The sequence below is a fragment of the Plectropomus leopardus genome, chromosome 3, assembly GCF_008729295.1.
Source record: "Plectropomus leopardus isolate mb chromosome 3, YSFRI_Pleo_2.0, whole genome shotgun sequence".
Classification (NCBI taxonomy): Eukaryota; Metazoa; Chordata; class Actinopteri; order Perciformes; family Serranidae; genus Plectropomus; species Plectropomus leopardus.
The window spans coordinates 37,615,194-37,634,740 of NC_056465.1; the positions used below are offsets into that span (position 1 = coordinate 37,615,194).

Consider the following 19,547-nt stretch of genomic DNA (forward strand, 5'->3'; position numbering starts at 1 on the left):
CCAAAACCTGCCTGTCAGAGCTGCTGTCCACATGTTCAATAATCACTTTTCTGTGCAAAGTTAAAGTCATAGTATAGTATGTCATAAAAAATGTGAAAATCACCATTGTATAGTATGTATAAAAAAAGTCACAGTATAGTTTGTCAAAATAATGTGAAAAAAATTCAAGTAAACTTAGTCAAAAATTGCCATGGAATAAAGGTCATCATTTCAAAGGTTAAAAAATGCTAAAGTATAGCATGTTGAAAAACTGGAAAAAGCAAATGTGAAAGATGTCATAGTACAGTGTTGAAAAAAAGGTGTAACAAGTCATTGTTCCACATATCAAAAACATGTAAAAATAGAAATAAATAAATGGCTGAAAAAGTCATTGTAACATGTTTAAAAAACTGTTGAAACGGTCATTGAAAAAAGCATTTAAAAACCTATTGCAAAAGCATTAAAGTGTTGAAAAATCATAGAACAAAAAAGTCAAAGTATAGCATGTCATAAAAACATAAAAAAGTCAAAGTATAGCATGTCATAAAAACATAAAACAGGCGTGCCATGATTGTGTAAAAAGCAATTGTACAGTTTGTCATAAAAATATGAAAAAGTCCTTTAAAAGAGTAAAATTCATAGTTTAGTATGCCATGAATATGTGTCTTCTTTGAAAGTTTCCTCATTAAAAAAGGTCATGATATGGTAAACTATAAAAAATAGATAAAGATAAATGTTATGCAGCTTCTTTTAACCCCTTCCTCTCCTTCCTTCCTGTTGCTCCTGTTATACTTTAAGTTTCTTGAGCGGGATCAATAAAGTTTATCTTTTATCGTAACACTTTGTGCCTGTCTTCGCTCCAGCTGACACATTTCTGCACGTTTTTTAAAATCGCCTCAGTGACTCAGTACCTTGTTGACGACGTCTCCAAAGGTGAGGTTGGTCACAGCCATCCCTGCATAGCGGCGCAGAGCCATGTTGATGGGGTCGTTCTGCATGCCGTACATGTCCTGGTCCAGGTGGATCAGATCCGCCACCACCTGCAGACCGCCTGGAGGACAACACAACAGACTCTCAGTGAAACGAGTCCCCGTATTTTGGGAAAAAGAAAAGACTTGCGGGTGTTCACCTAATTCGTTCATGGCTCGTCGGTACTCTTCCTCGAAGGAGAGCTTCATGATGGCACACATGGCCTGACAGATCTGAGGGTCCACAGGCTCAGGAATATCTGCACAGAAGAACACAAATAACACAAGAAAACCGTAAATGAATACAATTTCTGTCACGCGGGTGTTGGGCAATGTTCCCCGAAATGTTCCAGTAACTGCCCCACTAACACCAAACATCAGATTCTTACCTCGAAAAAAATCTCACTTTGAGCGGTTATTGTCACTTATTCAACTTTCCCTGACATGTTTCCAGGATTCAAGAACATTTCTTGAATTTTAGAGCATTTCCAGGATTTAGAAAGTTTCTAGGATTTTAGGACATTTGGAGGACTTTAGGACATTTCTTGGATTTAGGACTTTTCTCGGACTTCAGGACATTCCTTAGAATTTTGGACATTTCTCGGACTTGAGGAAGTTTCTAGGATTTTGGGCATTCCTTGGATTTTAAGGCCATTTCTAGGATGTTAAGATGTTTCGAGGATTTTAGGATATCTCTCAGACTTTAGGACATTCCTAGGATAAGAAGTTTAAATGACTTTAGGAAATTTTTAGGATTTTTGGTTTTCCAACATATTAAGATGTTTCCCATTTCAAGACGGAGTGTGGGGGATCCTCCACTGGCACTTTTTTTGATCACCCAGCTCTGTTTTGATGCTGTTTTATGTCTCGGACACCTTATGGACACTAAGAGGACAAAAGCTTTTCACAGAGTCAATCACTTTATTGTTACTGTGAATCAGAAAACGTTTGGGGGACCACGTTTGTTAGTGGGTTAGGAAAGCAGTTTAGAAACGGGCCTGATCCGATCAAATGTCTCCCTGCTTTTGAGATGTGACTCTGAGAAATGGACAGAAAAGTGTTTTTGCAGAACGGTATGATGTCATGATTGACCTTTGACCTATGACAACCTATGACCACCAGCGCAAAATTTAATCAGTTCATCTTTTAAGTCCAACTGAATGTTTGTGTCAGATTTGAAAACAAAATTCCCTTAAGCTGAGACTGATGAGGTCACACTGACCTTGACCTTTGACCTATAACCACCAAAATCTAAGCAGTTCATCCTTGAGTCTAAGTGGATGTTTGTACTAAATTTAAAGAGATCCCCTTATGGCGTTCTTAAGATATTGCGTTCCAAAGAGTGTGCAGATGGACGGACAACCCGAAACCATAACTTCTGGTGCAGAGGCATTAAAGCAGGTTACAGCACTAAAACAGTGTAGAAGTACTCTGGAACAAGTAGTAGGTATGGATTCAAAATGTAAAAGTACAATAGTGTCAGCACTGAAATACAGCTAAAGTGCCTGTGTTACTGCTGGTTTTGGATTTCATGGGGTTCAGAGATAACTTGACTCACCGGTGGTTTTGGATCCTCCGGGTGACGGTGTCCCTGCATGGCTCTCGATCCAGTCCCAGCCGCTGTCGCAGTAAGTCCGGATCTGCTCCAGCATGTGCAGCACCCTCATCTCGCGGCGGGCTTGGCCCTCATCCTGCTGGGAGTAAATGATGTTGTGGAGGGCGGCGCTGGCTCTGGATTTGGCCTCTCGGCTGCAGCCCGTCGTCGCCGTCGTCCCACCCGTCGCTGTTTCTCCAGATCCACCGCCGCCTCCACCGCCCGGAGCTTCGTGCAGGATCTGGACCAGCAGGGGGACGCAGCCGGACTTCCTCATGGCGATGCAGCTGTCCTGAGAGCTGGACAGAGCCAGCAGAGTCCGAGACATCTCCTCCTTGTCTCTGTTAGCGAGCATGGAGAGCAGCCAGAACACCATCTCCACCTGAAGAGAGACGGAGCTCCATGCTAGTTAACCCTTTAGGGCCCGCTTTATTATCACAAATGCTCCTATTGGTCTGCACACGAAATACGCTTTTCAGAATCAAGTTTCGAAAAATATTATACATTAATGTTATTTTCTACTTTAATCGATTTTTTTTAAACACCATCAGTCCTAATCATAAATATGAAACTTTCTTTAATTTTCAGAATTTTAACCCTTTTTGTCATGATGCCATGATGTTTAAAAAAAAAAAAACAAAAAACAAAAAATGAATTATTTTCAATATCCTACATGCTTAGTAGATATGTTTGTGCTGCTGACAGTCTGGGATATGTCAGTGTGTGAGTGCAGCTGCTGACAGTCTGGGATATGTCAGTGTGTGAGTGTAGCTGCTACAGTCTGGGATATGTCAGTGTGTGAGTGCAGCTGCTGACAGTCTGGGATATGTCAGTGATCAGCAGCTACATTGACTGTGACAGGTCACCTAGTGGAAATAGCATGTATTTCCTCCAGATGCCAAATATGGTCAAAATGACCTCATCAGGTGGAAAATAGTCAAAATGACAAATTCCAAGTTGCACAATTAAAGTGTCATCTTGTCCGCCTGTCATATCAGCACATTCAACGTTCATTTCGGGCTGATGCCGATGTTTGGTCCTACAGTGTATGTGAAAATCAGACACTGAGTCAAAACATGGCAGAAACATATTGAGGATGATGTTGTAGGTGAGCGATGTGTCACCTTGCTGCCTCCGTCTGCAGCAGCTTCACTTCCTGCAGCAGCAGCTGATGATGAGCTGTTCTCTGGTTCTCCAGCAGGAGGCTTCTCTGCTCCAGACAGCTACATATACACACACACACACACACACACACACACACACACACACACACACACACACACAAAAAAAAAAAAAAAAGCAGAACATACAGTTCAAACACAGACCATCGAGTGTGTGGTTCCAGTAAGAGTTGATATCCTCAGGACATCTCAAATACAACACGTGACACCAAAGGTTGGCTGCTTTGATGAAAAAAAAAAAAAATAAATAAATAATTACATATATATATATATATATATATATATATATATATATATATATATATATATATATATATATATATATAGATAGATAGATAGATAGATAGATAGATAGATAGATAGCATAAAAACTGAAATAAGATGAATTCATACCAATAATGCAATAAAAAACTACATGTACTTCCATACAAGATTTTTCTCCATATTACAGTTACTTTATAATCCATATTATTATTTTTTTCCTGTTGTATCAAGTTATTTATTTTGCATATTTTCATTTCTCCTCTACCTCATGTTGCCACTTGCCTACAATCAACCAAACAACTGATCTCACAGATTCACTGCAGCAAACGTTGGTGTTGGTCTTCTGTAATTCATGTTTCTTACTCTTCTTGTTTATTTCATGTGTTTTTCTTTTCTAACAGTTTTTTCTCTTCTTGTGTATCGTGCACGTCACCATCTTGTCGTGTCATTTCACCGAGAGTCAAATAGCTTGTAAAATAGCTTCTCTGTTTTAGAGTGTGTGTAACTCACACGGTTTCCCTTTTTTATTTCCATGGAAAACTCAAAGTAGTTGCAGTATGTTGCAGTAGGAACACTGTACATTTCTTTAAGGAGCATCGATGCTATCATTATAAATCTCTTGCGTGCAGCAGGTGAAGTCAGTTCTGGGCTGAACGCCAGAGCACGAAGGAAAACGACACTGACCTATTTCTGCTTTTGTGTTTTCACGCTCTTTTTGTTTTGTTTTTTTGTTCCTTGTTGCCATGGATTTTAAATAAATTAGTTTACTAAACACATATATAATTATTAAATAAATAATTAAACATATACACGCACACACACACACACACACACACACACACACACACACATATTTTTAAATAATTTATGTTAAGTGGCAAATGATGAGGCCTGTTCTCCAACACAGTTTCTAGAATTTTATCATCTGTTTCATACGAGAAAAAAATAATTTTCAAAAATCAGTTTTTTTTAATGTTTGAATTAACTCAGTGCATTAACTGCACTGTACACTGTAGCCTTTATATTTTATATTTTTTCTGAGAAATGTATTCTTTTTTAAAAATCTCAAGTATTCATCTGTTATTCTTTCTGCATGTTGTCTCGTGTTTGTATTATTATTTTCATGATTATTTTTAGTTTTTAATTATTTAAATCTTCGTTATTTTATGTCCTGTTTTGGGTGAGACGTCTTTAAGTGCTCATGTTTCCAGTCTGATCTCGAGCAAACAGCTGATGTTTAGTGGTGTGTTTTCATGCTGTAACAGACGTGCATATTTCATGTTCTCAGAGATTTTCATTGTTATTTGATGCAAACTGACAGCCGGACGCTTGTTGTTAGGACACGACGTCATTCTGTTTCACTCGGGAGCGTCTGCTGACACAAGTCCTTAAAATTCAGTATTGATCTGATCCGGCTCTTGATATCAAACCAGTGATTGTGACCGTAATTTAATAACCAAATACCTGAATTTTAAAAAATGCAGGATACTCTGTATATCGCAAGTTAAGTTTTAAGTATTTTTTTTTGTTCTTTTTGAGTGACATGTCTTTAAAATAATTGTTGCATTGCATCATTTAGACAATCAGTCAAAACTACAGAACATATTTACCAACTGAACTGAAAATACAACATCATTTTAACACAAAACATCTGGTTTGTGTGTATTAATGTACATTTATGATGCTTCTGTGATTTCAATCAGATAAACTAAACAAACTTATACAATTCAAGCTATTTTAAAATCCTTTTTAAAGACTATAAATGCTCCTGTTTTCATTGATGTTTTCTGATATAATTTGTGATTTAGCTGGAAAATATTCAGCACGTCTGCTGATTAATTATAAAGACAAAAGTAAATAAAAACATTAAATAATGGTAATTTCACTGATGCCTGCACACACACACTCACACACACACACACACACACACACGCTACTCTTTGTCTGCAGACAGTCTTTGGCTCACACACACACATACACATCACACCCTGAGGCGTTGCCATGGTGACGGGATGTAAAGGGGGGGGATGAAAGCTTTGATACGACTCTCTGAGGATTTCAGTCTGTGAATTCAAATGAAGCCGTTTGTGTGTGTGTGTGTGTGTGTGTGTGTGTGTGTGTGTGTGTGTGTGTTGTGGCACTGATCCAAACCTCCTCCATTAAACAACCAGCTGCACACATGACCACAAAATGGACGCCAGACGCAAGACGAGAAGAGGAACATGATCGCTTCACTTTATCTGCTTCTCTCACCGGCAGGCAGCTGGTTGTTTAATGGAGGAGGTTTGGATCAGTGCCACAACACACACACACACACACACACACACACACACACACACACAGACACACACACACACTTCTGCTGCAACTACTGGAAGTAACTTCATCGATTAGCAGACAGATGCAGGACGACACCCTGAGCCAAAGAAGCCAAACGTTAAAAACACGAGCTGAACTGTGAGCAGCTGAAGCTTTTCTTTGAATCACAAAATCTTCAAATTTCCAGAGAAAATAAGCAGACGTCACTGTGATAAACTGACTTTGGATACATTTGAATTTTCATTAGAATAAATAAAGAATACATGACTCAGCAAAAATGAGCTGAAAATGAAATGAGATAGGCAGAGATACAGAGATTAAATAATTACGTCAACAAATCAACAGAAATGAAGAACAGAAATATGAATTTATGCAGAATCTGTCTTATTTGACTGAACACATAAATGATATTTAGTCTGTGATACAACCTATCATAATAATAATAATAATAATAATAATAATTATAATAACAGCTATTCCAGGCTTCACAAATGATAATTAGCAAACATTAAATATAATGTCCCAAACTGATTAAATGAAAGCTCAGAAGTGAATGAAAAGACAGTGTGCACTCGTCTGACTCTGTGTGCCGACAGCAGCCCAGAGCTGGTCGGGTTTGACCACCTGAGGTCTCTGGTCCCTCTGTGACGCAGTTTTTGGTTTCCTAGTTAACACACGCTGGAGTTTAGCTCCGGTGTCCCAGAAAAATGTTTGATGAATCATGATTCAGCACTGTGTGCAGCTCAAACTGAACTCCATTCATCTCCAGAGAAGAGACCTTGGAGACAGACGTGTGGAGACACGTGAAGCTGAACCTGTCTGCGGGGACGGATCCAAACAACGTGTGTGTTTGTGTCGTCTTTGTGTGAAGTGAGCCTTTAAGGCCGGAGCGGTGTGTGTGAGCTCGTCTCTGCTGCCTCGTTGTTATTCTCAGAGGGACGCCGAGCTGCAGAAAGGCCCGACCGACTCGCTTTCTTTATCTCAGACACTCGCGCTCCCTGCCAGCCCTGCAGCCTGGCAACAGCCAATCACAGCTCGGCCCCGAGACCTGGTTTCTCTGCATAGCAACAAACTGAGATGGAGACCTGAGGAGGACGAGGAGGAGGAGAGCTGTCGACATGTTTAATGTCATGTTCTGCGGGTTCTACTGAACCAGAACCTCTGGCACCGAACCCTAAAGAACACAAAAGGTAAAATGACAGTTTGAGAGTCGTTCCCGGTTAATATTTAATATCTGCTCTAACTATTAAATGTTATTATTGATTTATCTGCTGAATACTTTGTCAATTACGTCAATTAAAACCAGCAGATTTACAGTTTACCGACACACAACTCAAAGAAAAAAACATCTAGTTTTCATTAGAATTCCAAGAAAAAGCATTAGAATTGCTTAATTAATTTGAAGATTTGTCACCAATTAATTAACTACTTGATTGGTCTAATTTGATTGTATTCAGTCCTAATAATTCACAGTTAGTTTATTGTTATTGTCTGCATGTTAAATTAAAACAGGCCAGAGTCTTTTCTCCACTTTATTTTACTTAAGTTGCAATTCATTATTGTGGATTTTTTGTTTCTGTTTTTATTTTATTTTATCTACATATAAATTAATGTAACTTTGACACTCAGTGATGGCAAGAGTACTAAGATATTTTAGAAGTAGTAATACCACAATGTTAAAATACTCTGTTACAAGTGAAAGTCCAACTTCAAAATTGACTTCACTAAAAGAAAAACCCAAACCCAAACAAATGCAAAAGTACTAATTCTACAGAATAATATCTATTATATAACTGTAATGTGTTGATCAGTTTAATGTTGCAGCTGCTAAAGATGGAGCTCATTTTAGTGACTTTATTCATATATAACAATACAGTACAATTTATTATTGATTATATTCTGTAATAGTCCCCAGGTGACCATAGCCCCATACAAGCACTGGGTAAATGCATGGAGCAAACATCTGAATGGATGTGCCATAACTTTCTTCAGTTAAACAGAGGAAAAACTGAGGTAGTTGTTTTTGGACCCAAGGAGGAGCGTCTTAAAATCAGCATGCAGCTCCAGTCACTTCAGTTAAAAACCTCAGACCAGGCCAGGAATCTGGGTGTTGTCATGGATTCAGACCTGAATTTTAAAAAACACACAAACAATTACAAAGCCAGCTTACTATCACCTCAAGAATATTTCTAGGATTAAAGGTCTGATGTCGCAGCAGGACCTTGAAAAACTTGTCCATGCATTGATCTTTAGTCGAGTTGACTACTGTAACAGTATCTTCTCTGGTCTGCCTAAAAAGTCAATCAGACAATTGCAGCTGATCCAGAACGCTGCTGCTCGAGTCCTTACTAAGACCAAGAGAGCGGACCACATCACTCCAGTTCTGAGGTCTCTACACTGGCTCCCTGTCTCTCAGAGAATAGACTTTAAAACTCTCTTGCTAGCATATAAAGCACTGAATGGTTTAGGCCCAAAATACATCAAAGACCTTCTAGTCCAGTATGAACCATCAAGACCACTCAGGTCATCTGGTGCAGGTCTGCTCTGTGCTCCAAAAGTCAGACCTAAACATGGAGAATCAGCATTCAGTTTCTATGCTCCGTATATCTGGAACAAACTACCAGAAAATATCAGGTCTGCTGAGAGTCTGACTTCTTTTAAGTCAAGGTTAAAGACTCACCTGTTCACTGCTGCCTTTGACTAAAAGGCTTTTTACTTTTTTAATTTTATATTTTACTTCGAAACTCTGCACTGCAATTCTTATTTTAATATATGTGTTTTTATATTTTTGGGTTTTATCTGTTGTTTTCCCACTTGCTGTTTTTAATCACCTTTTACATGCTTCTTTTATAATGTTTTAAATGTGTTTCCTTTCCCCCTGTTGTTGTATTTCAATGTTCTGTGTGAAGCACCTTGAATTGCCTTGTTGCTGAAACGTGCTATACAAATAAACTTGCCTTGCCTTGCCTTGCCTAATAATAATGTGAATCTGTGAAGCAAGTAGCAGTAGCAGTAGTATATTAAAAAGTATAGCCTAGTACTTGCCATATGTGACACAGAGGAGGAGAATAATGAGGTAGCAGGAAATGTAAATACTCAAGTGAAGTACAAGTGCCCCAAAATTGTATTTAATACAGTATTTGACTGACTACTTATTATTTCCAGCCTTTGGTGTTCCTCAAGGCTCTATGCTTGGTCCACTGTTTTTTCAATTTAAATGGTTTGTCTGAATTAGATATGCAGATATAAGTTAATTTGTAATCAAATAATTTAACACGGGTTGACCAATCTTCTTGCGTTATTGATATGTATTAGGGCCCTGACACACCAAACCAACAGTTGGACGTAGTTGGGCTCTCAATGAGCGACCATTGCCCTTGGCCCTGATCAGCACTAATTGGCTTTTTCTCCACCAATTCAGTCTGGTGACGCAGGAGTCGGACTCCAAGGAAGAGGACCTGCTTGGTATGGAGATATAAACGGCTCATTCTACTTACGAAAACACGACAATTATTACTTTCAGGTGATTATAAATGAATGAAAATGTAGGTACCCTAACTCCGACCCGCTGGATCCTAAATGTACGTTTTTACATAAATAACTTAAAACGTTTATGTTGCTTTGAACTGTCTTAGTAGTAAGACTTTTCATACTTTTAATTTTAAAAGTAAGACTTTTTGTAACAGTATACAATAATATGTATAGCCAAACTAAAGTATTTTTATTATTTAACTGCATTTCACAGTAAATGTTCCCATCAGTAAAATGAAAAACGTTTTTGTTTTTCAGGATTAATTTTGTTTTGTAGGTCAAAGGTCACACTGAGTTCACCCTGCTAAATATTTCATGAGCACAGCTGAGATAATTAATTATTCATAATGTCAGACCCCCCCCCCCCCCACCTAATCAGCATAATAAAATCTCAGCTGTGTTATTTTTTTCAGTTGCTTTGCCTTTTAACATCTCACGAGTATTAATATAACAAACGGTGAATTCTGTCTGCTGGATTAGGATGTAGGCAGCTGTTTGCTGTTAGAATCAACTATTTATAATTTATAATACGTCAGATGTTAGATTGTTTGACTTAAAAACAAGTTGCCAAAAAATCACTTAAGCAGCTTTAACTCTTTGAAACCTGGAACAACATCAGTTTTCTTGTGCTGCGTTTAGACAACTTTTACAAGCTATTTGACTCTCAAATCAGTTGGGGCGTCAAGAAACTTGTCAAGAAATGTCTCACAAATTACAAGAAATTAGTAGCATGTGATCAGAAAATTACCTGAAAATTAGTTTAAAAAAACAAACAAACGAAAAAAAAGCAGGAATTATTAGGAAATTATCGAAAAAATATATTAAAAATGTCCGGAAAACTACATTTATAATTACTTGACTTGTAAATTTTACAGAATATTACAAAATAAATATAACAAATACATTTAAATAATTCTTTTCAGCATCTTTTTTTGTTTTTGTTTTTTGTTTGTTTTCCCACCTTTTTTATATTTTATTGATCCAATTTTTTTTTTGCTTCCCTGTGTTTTTGAACAAATTTCCTGATATATATATATAGACACACTGCTGTGACTTTCATGTTTTAAAAGAATAAGTAAGAGTGCAGTAAGCATAAACTGAATATAATAACTTTAAGAATACACCAAACTATAACTTAATCCAGGTCCTGGTTCTAATCTTTCCCCTAAAACCTGAATTAACTCTTTAAGGAACATGCAGAGCAGCTGAAATCTCACTCTGCAGGATTGTTCCTCATCTTTCTTAAAAGCAGAAACAGCCAGAGACAAACGACCCAAACTTCTGCATTCGTCAGCCAATCAGCAGCTGAGCAGTCAGACTGAAATATGGAGACAAACTGGTCGGACCAGAAACATGTTCAGCCGAATGTAAGAAGGACGACGGTGCTTTCAAACACAGACAGAGACAGAGATTACAGCACTCAGACTGAGGACACAGATCTGCATTTATGCTTTTTAGCCACTTTGTTGTGTTTTAAAGGACAAAACAGACACAAACATGGAGGCTGAGGCAGCCGTGAGTATCTGTCTGAGACTCTGTGATTCGGATTATCAGATTCATTTTAAACAAGTCTGAACGTTAACTGGGACGTGTGGAGAGCTCAACATAACATTAGACCTGAAAACCAAAATCTGTCACAGCTTTTTAAATGTGTTGAAATCATTAATCAAGTTCTACACCTGGCCTCTCTGATTGTTGGATTTTATGCTTTTCACTGTTTTATATAATTATTAAAAATTCTTAACCCAAATTATTTAACTTTACATAAACTAGCCATGTTGTATTTTGTGTGGATCTACTTCTGTGCATTTTTTTCTTTACCATATTAATTTTTAAAAGTCTACCGAGGTTAGGTGTTGCAAATTTTAAACACAGCACTCTTTGTGCATAAATCTACGATTTAAATGCTATGGTGATGTAAAAATAAAATAAAATAAAGGGCGCACAACAGAGTTAAAGAAATAGCTGGTGTTTATTCATGAAAACAAATGCAGTGGAGTTTAAAGTATATTTGCCTCTGCATTTTAGTTGGGCGGAGGTAAAACGTAGCATAAAATTTAAAGAGTATCTAAATGTATGAATATACATCCCTAATGAACTTTCTCTGCTGTATACAGATCAGATTAATTGTGGTGTTCCACAAGGCTCTATTCTCAGTCCACTGTTTCTCTGATGATACATTTTAATTTTTTTATTATTAGTCATCGTTTATCTTATTTATCAATCTTTTTCATGGAGAATGAAGAGAATTTCTCTTGTCAGTGAGCATTTTTTGTACATGTTAATAACTCTACTTAATTTCATTTATCTAATGATACAGATTCTTTCTGAAGCCTCGGATGATACAGGCAAACAAATACGTTCTGCTGAGGAACCCTCACTGCAAAAAGACCAGAAAGAGTCAGAAATACAAGAGGATGAGGTGACCAATGAATGTGACCCTGAAGACCAAAAGGACACAAACATGAGGACAAAAGACCTTCTTATAACGAGTCAGAGGGATAAACGGTCCATAAGCCCGCTGAGTTTTCTCAAAGAGGACTTCAGTCAGTTTAAAGAAGAGGTGTTGAAGGTGTTCAGGGACAAAGATACAAACCCGACAAGTCAGGCAGAAAATAAACCTGCCAGCAGTACACTCGACCTCTTGAAAGAGGACTTGAGCCAGTTAAAAGAAGACGTGACCAGCGTCTTCAGCTCCTCCAAAGAGACAAAATCCACAGATCCTAAAACCAGTCTGCCGGCAGAGAAGACGATCAATCGTCTGAGCTTTCTTAATTTCAAAGACGACCTCTCAAACATCTTCAGAATCAGTCTTTCAAAGGAGAGAGAAAACAAGGACACCACTGCCAAAGAAGACTCATGCAGCAACGTCAAGATAAAACCGGAAAAAGTCGATGAGCCATTTTTCCAGAGTCTGTTCGGAAAACCTTCTCCAAAAGCAGAGAACGGTGAGGTGAAGGCGAAGACATTTCCAGAGACGAGCGAGGAACAATTGGACGAGTGCAACACAGAGGCAGACAATGTCCAGAAAGTCAACAACATGAAGGACAAGGTGGAGGACAGTGAGGTGGATTTAACTGTCTCTGAGGAGAAAACTGAAAGTGTCTCTGAAACACAACAAAGTGAGGAAGTGATTCCTACATTGCTGACAGGTAGGCTGAATCTTTTCACTGTAAAACTAAACAGAGTACAAATCCTGGTTATATCAAATTAGTTATTTGTGCTGTCAAAGTGTTTGAGAGCATAAATACAGATATTTTGAGCTTTCACTGTAAAATCTGACAAGTTGATTTTACTTAAGATAATCTTGGAAACCAGCTGCCTTTAAAGAGGAAAGTAAATATATCTACTTATTTTAATTTAAGTTTACTTTAAGTTGAAGTGTTAAGTTTACTTGAATTTTAGTTGTATTTACTTAATTTCTGAAATCGTTGCAAATTAAAAAATAATAAGTGAAATTACCTTGTTCTTTCTAAGCGTCAGCGATTTCAGTAAGCCAAGTTATTCTGATTTAACTTGACCATGACGAAGAGGATTTTGCAAATGATGAAGTTTGGAGATGTGCGAGTTTTGTTTTGTTAACATGTTTAAGAAAATACAGATATGATTCACTAGTTTGGAACCTGCATCATACAGATATGCAGCACCGTAAACTTAAGTTACTGAAGTTGCAAGGAATTAGAAAGATTGCTTTAATTTCACTTGTCATTTTTAGATGTCAACAACTTCACAAAATCAAGTAAATATAACAAAATTTTAAATAAACTGAACTCTTTGACATAAATTATACATAAATAAAGACTAACAGTTACATTTACTTACATATTTCATGTAAAAAAAAAAAAAAAAAAAGGTCTAGATGAATTTTTCATGCAGTCTGCCACCTTGATTCTAATTGCTTATAACAGTAAGTTAGTTTAAACAGTAAAAACATCTTGGCCAAAAGAAATGACATGGAGGTCAGTGCAGTGAACTAAAATGTCAGGAATTTTCAGCTAAAACTGTGAAGGATAAAAATGACTAAAACGTCCGTTTCAAGACTAAATCTAAAATTGCTGCCAAAAATGAACACTGACTGTAAAGTTTATTAACTCTACAGCCGAGCAGAGATGTGAGCGAGAAGACAGGAGTGATGACAATTCAGTGGAAGATGAGAAGACAGGCAGAGAAGAAGAAGAGAAACAAGAAATAGAGGAAGAAAATCCATCAGAGAGTCCTCCCTGGGAGCCTGTGTCCTCTGGGATCACACTCTTTAGTGTTAGAGACCCAAAAAAAGATGACTCGAGGTGAGCTGAACCAAATGTAACGCTGTTTACAGTAAAATCTAAAAGTAAAATGTTATATGTCATGCTCAGTTGTCTGATTTGGGTTTTTTTCTGCTTTTGCAGGAATCAGCCGGGAGAGGACTTGTGGTCAGTGAAGAACTGTAAGATCACACGGTCTTTATTTTATCTGTCTGCCTCACATATTGAGGATTTATTCTACATTTTGTCTCTGCATCTTTAATAAACATAACAGTATCATCTGCGTAGAGCTTTAATATTTGCAGCAGTCAGAGTGTTTGGGACTGAATACTACATGAAAACTTAGCCAAAGATCACAAACTCATTGCTTTGTTATCACCTTTTGCCCAAATAACAATTAAATAATACAATTAAATAAAATAAATATTACATTTTTCACCACTAATCACAACTGACTGAAGCCAACCCCTAAACTTAAATATTTATTTTCTGTCAGACATTGAACATGACAAGCATACTGTAGAACAGGCATCACCAGCTGGAGGACCTATTCTACTAAAATTCAAAGAGGTCCAGTTACTAAAATAGAAAGGCTGAAAATAAGCTCATGTGCTTGTGGCCCCAGGCCCCCAAAACATTACATCTGCCCCTGGTAATAATAATGAGAGCTCAGCGCGAGCGGCTGGATGAGCGATGCCTCCTGGTGTTTCTAAATAATTCATCCAAAGTCTGATTAAAGCTGAAACTAACACAAAGTCGTCTGTAGAGTCTAAAGAAGTCACTTTCACCTCTGCAGATGTGTCTGTTTCAGACACTTTGGTGCTGTGAGGAGAAGCTGCGCTCTGTTTGTCTGTCTCACTGCGCTGCTGTCGGACCATCGGCTGTTTGAGCCGCCATGATGAAATGCTGTGGCTGTCAAACACTCAGCTGTTTTACACTCAAAGTCCTTCACTGCATTTGGTTCTCCGCAGCGCTATTCTTATTATCATTGGCTGTTCGTGTTGTCTGTCAAAACACGGCTGGAATGCATTCTATGGACTACGTCTCATATTTCAACGAGGAAAAGTTATTTTGCGATTGATTTCGTTATCGTTTTTGTTTATAAAATCTCAAAAATCCAACATGATTCTTTAGTTGGTTAAGTCTGGCTGACAGTGTAAAAACGTGAAGGAATTCAAGATAGGAAACAGAAAAGCAGCAGAAACCAGAAAATATTTGGAGATTTTACTGGAGAAAATAATCAAATGATTCTTAAAATATAAAAGCTTAATTGCTAAATTGACTAATCTTTGTTGTTTTACTCCCCAGTTGCCTGTTATTTGACCTTTGACCCTAACACTGCCAACTCGGAGCTCCACCTGACTGACTGCAACAGGACGGCGACTCGCGTATGGTCAGACCACCAGCCCTCAGACCACCCGGACCGGTTCCAGGGCTGCCCTCAGGTCCTGTGCAGGGAGGGGCTGCTGGACTCGGTGTACTGGGAGGTGGAGTGGAGCGGAGGCGCTGACATCGGCGTCACCTACAACAGCATCTCCAGACACGGAGACACGGCGAACTCTCTGCTGGGACTCAACGAGCGGTCCTGGAGTCTGGAGTGTTCGGAGGGAAGCTACACACCGTGCCACCGTAACAGGAGGTTCAGGTCCTGCTCACCCCGACCCTTCACACACAGAGTCGGGGTTTACCTGAACTGGTCTGCAGGATCACTGTCCTTCTACTGCGTCTCTCAGGACGCCATGGTCCACCTTCACACCTTCACCTCCAGTTTCTTCGAGCCCCTGTACCCCGGGTTCTGGGTCTGGGCCTATAACGGCTCGGTGTCACTGTGTCAGGTGGAGTTAGACTGGGAGCGACTGCTGCAGTGAAACCCTTTTTCACCAACATGGAACTGGCGTCGTTCTGGTTCCTGCACCTAATTTTGAACCATTCAGAGTATTTTGACCAAAATTGGTTCAGAACCTGAAAAGTTAATTCTCAGCTGGAACCAAAAGACACTGTTTCTTGAAAATCTTATTTTGTCTTGCCTTATCGTATCTCAACAAGTCGGAGATTCCTTTGAAACAACAGACAAAACATTTAAAGAGCCCGTTTTCTGTTTACTGAGCTGTATTTTGCAGAGAGTCGATCGTTAGTATTTGCTGTTATGCGAGTGTGTGAGTGTGTCTGTGCACTCGTGTTTGCACGATCCATCTGTCTGTGTATTTAGTGTGTGTGTTACTGTGTATATGTCTCACCTGCAGCTGGGTCTCTTGACTCCCTCGGGCCTCCTGCAGCTCCTTCTCCAGCTGCTCCAGACGAGCAACACGCATCTGCAAAACACAAACACACACACACACACACACAGTTCAGACACTTCCAGATGTGCTGTGTTTCCACCAGCCAGCTGTCTGTGCTCCTCCCGTCAACAAAGATTCAACAATGTATTTTAATCAAATGAATCTAGATTTTAATGTGTTGTTCATAAAACTCCTTGAAGACAGAATCAGCTGTGGCTGAAGGTGCACAGGACCGTCCAATCAGCAGCCTCGCTCTCACCTGCGTCCTCTGCACCATCTCGTCACTGGTGCCGAAACGCTCCTCCATCACAGAGCGAACCTGCTGAGCCTCAAACTCCAGCTGCTGCCGGATCAGATCCATCTGCAGAGAAAACTACAGCAACGACGACACGCAGGTCAGAGGTCAGAGGTCACAGAGGTCACAGATTTACACTTTCTTTTGACAAAAATAGTACAGAGTCAACTTCCTGCCTGCAGTACAGAGGGGGGCTGTGTGTGTGTGTGTGTGCTCACCGTGTCGATGCGAGGCAGCTGAGCCAGTCTCTGCGACAGCGCCTCCAGCTGGCTGAAGTACCAGCAGCGCTCCCGCTCCTCGCGGTCGATCTCCCCCAGCAGGAGGTTCCTGCAGACGGACACGCATACATCGTCTATTAGATTATTGACACTTTTTGACATTGGACATTGACATTTTATTTCAAGGTTTTGTTTTCATTATGTTTCTTTCCCTACTTTTTATTTATCTGCCATGCAATTAAATGTATTTATAAGTTATTTTTCTATTATGAAATAAATTTTCTACAACTTTTAAAATGAAAATCTGGACTGTACATACTCCATGTATTGAATATATTCAATAAAGTTTGGGGAAACACAATCACAAAACTCCCACAATTTGACAATTTAAAGTGAGAAAACATGACCAGATACAGAAATACAATTATTTTTAATTTTATTTCACTATTTTATGTTTGTACAGAATGTCGTGATCCATGATACATGAGCGCAACCAGCATGTGTTTACTGAGTACTTTTTACCACACACTTTCTGCCATACACTTCATAATGATACTGTTCTGCACTTTTGTCCTCTGTGTTGAATTATTTTTTTCCTTTTTCTTTCTTGATATTTCTATTATCTGTTACCTGCTGAGGGACTACGGATGTTGATTAGAATCCTGCTAACTCTGCATATTTACATTTGTGTCCCTTTTAAACAAACTCAACAGTAAATAATGTGTATTTATTTATTTACATGATTTGTTATGTTATATATATATTTAATTATTTCTTTTATTATATTTTAGGTTTACTATTAGTGAAATTATTCATGTCATTATCAAAATTTTACTTGTTTCTGTTCATAAGTTTTTGTTTTTGTTTTTTTTGGTTTATAAGAAACATTTTTTTCTAGAGGTACATTTGTGCATATCTTAAATCTATATTTTCATGCACAGATGAAAATATTCATGCATCTGAGAAACTGTTGCATCTTTCAGTAAAACTTATATTTCTAAAATAAGATTGTGATGAACTTATTTTGAAGTTAAAGGGGGAGCTGAGCGGATCAGCTGACCTCTCCTTGTACAGCTCCTCCAGGTGGTGGTCGCTCATTCGTCCATCTGCTCCACTGATCACCGCTGTTTTGGGCGGGGCTCCGTCCAGGAAGTGATGCTGCAGCATCACGGCAGCAGATTCCCCACCGGACGCCGCACTCAGACGGGACGGCGCTCTGAGCGGACTTCTGGCTCTGCTCACCGCCGCAGAGGAGGAGGAGCAGGAGGACGGAGGTAGAGCCAGACGGTCCTCAAGCTCCGCCCCTCCGATGCCAGATGGCCCCGCCCCTCCTACACCTGTTAGCCCCGCCCCTCCCAGGCCGCCCGTCAGCAGCCGCAGGTTGTGAGGTTGGTGCTTGAGTTCGTAGTAGTTGGTGAGGTCCATGTGGAGCTCTGAGGGATCAATAATTAATAATCAGGCATTCAGACCATCTGGTTGATCAGTTTCACTGTTGATTAACTTCTCTGTCTGACTTTGTGACTTTGAAGGCATTTATGGGCACAACATCTGAGTCCAAGACAAATTTCCCTACAGGGACAGTGAAGTGCGCATCGTATCGCATCCTATCACATCGTAACACATCACATCGCATCGCATCGTAACACATCGTAACACATCATTCTGTCTCATTACGTATCGTATCATATTGTCATGTATGATATATCATATCATATCATATCATATCATATCATATCATATCATGTCTGTACCCTATCATATCGTATTATAACATAACATATCGTTATGTACCATATCATCTCATAACGTATCCTGTTGTACCATATCCTATCCTATGCTACTGTATCATATCATATCATATATGTATGCTGTATCTGTATAATATCTATATCACATTGTATTGTAAAGTAACGTATCCTAACGTATCTCATCATAATGCATCATGTTGTTCCTGTATCACATCGTAACAAAACGTTTGGTGTCGTCAGAACATCTTTAACCGTTCATCGTATGTCGAGCAGCTGCAGAGTTTATACCCTGTAACATCAGAAAGCTGAATTTAAATCTCTACATTTTGGATTTAGGAGAGATTTGTTCATGTATACTTATATTTGTGCACTGACTTAGAGGAACATATGAATTTTAAAAATGAGTAACGTCCCCCTTATAAATTTCCTTTCTTTCCTTTCCTTTGTTTCTCTCCGTCCTTCCTCCTTCCTTCTCTTTCTCCTGACAGACAGAGCGGCTGTAACCTGATTTTCTCATCAGCTGTTGTTGTTTTCAATCAAATAAAACTTAATTTCAGTTCATTGACATAAATTAACTGTTTTAATTGGATCCATTCGTAACGGGGCCGAGCAGCTGCAGCCACTCAAATAAGCTGATTGAGTCGATTCATTCTCTCCACATAATTGGCCCCTGCGGAGCCTCCAGAGCCAAACGAGTCCAATCACCTCCGTCTATGCAGAGCAGGACTTTAATTAAAGGGACATTACACCTCTTTACTTCTCTGTCGGATGATGGAAACCATATAACTGATCCGCACCTTTGAGCTGGTGCAGCACGTCGCTCCTCCCAGACGAGGCCAGAGTTCCCGCCTCCTGCTCCAGTTTACTCTGCAGCTGCCTCAGCACCTCCTGCAACAACAGCAACAACAGCAACAACAACATCAACAA

At 39.0% G+C, this 19,547-nt stretch overlaps 2 protein-coding genes across 3 annotated transcripts in view; one reads left to right on the top strand and one right to left on the bottom strand.

The window, feature by feature from the left end:
• apc2 (APC regulator of WNT signaling pathway 2) overlaps window positions 1-19,547 on the bottom strand; it is a 56,544-nt gene that overhangs the window by 19,286 nt on the left and 17,711 nt on the right. Inside the window, exons 3-11 of the mRNA XM_042483799.1 lie at window positions 19,418-19,508; window positions 17,933-18,305; window positions 16,873-16,981; window positions 16,619-16,732; window positions 16,318-16,392; window positions 3,666-3,764; window positions 2,506-2,923; window positions 1,109-1,207; window positions 891-1,030 (exon numbers count right to left, since the gene is read on the bottom strand). Of these exons, the coding sequence (XP_042339733.1) occupies window positions 891-1,030; window positions 1,109-1,207; window positions 2,506-2,923; window positions 3,666-3,764; window positions 16,318-16,392; window positions 16,619-16,732; window positions 16,873-16,981; window positions 17,933-18,305; window positions 19,418-19,508 (1,518 nt within the window). The remainder of the gene's footprint in view (window positions 1-890; window positions 1,031-1,108; window positions 1,208-2,505; window positions 2,924-3,665; window positions 3,765-16,317; window positions 16,393-16,618; window positions 16,733-16,872; window positions 16,982-17,932; window positions 18,306-19,417; window positions 19,509-19,547) is intronic.
• On the top strand, window positions 11,225-16,216 carry LOC121941068 (E3 ubiquitin/ISG15 ligase TRIM25-like). 2 transcript variants are annotated; one of them, XM_042483782.1, is made up of 5 exons: window positions 11,225-11,351; window positions 12,157-12,988; window positions 13,936-14,122; window positions 14,225-14,262; window positions 15,389-16,216. In XM_042483782.1, exons 1-5 carry the CDS (start codon window positions 11,334-11,336, stop codon window positions 15,946-15,948), a joined length of 1,635 nt encoding a protein of 544 aa, XP_042339716.1. In that variant the 5' UTR covers window positions 11,225-11,333; the 3' UTR covers window positions 15,949-16,216. The 2 variants fall into 2 exon arrangements, with proteins under 2 accessions (XP_042339716.1, XP_042339717.1); XM_042483783.1 differs by lacking the exons at window positions 13,936-14,122; window positions 14,225-14,262.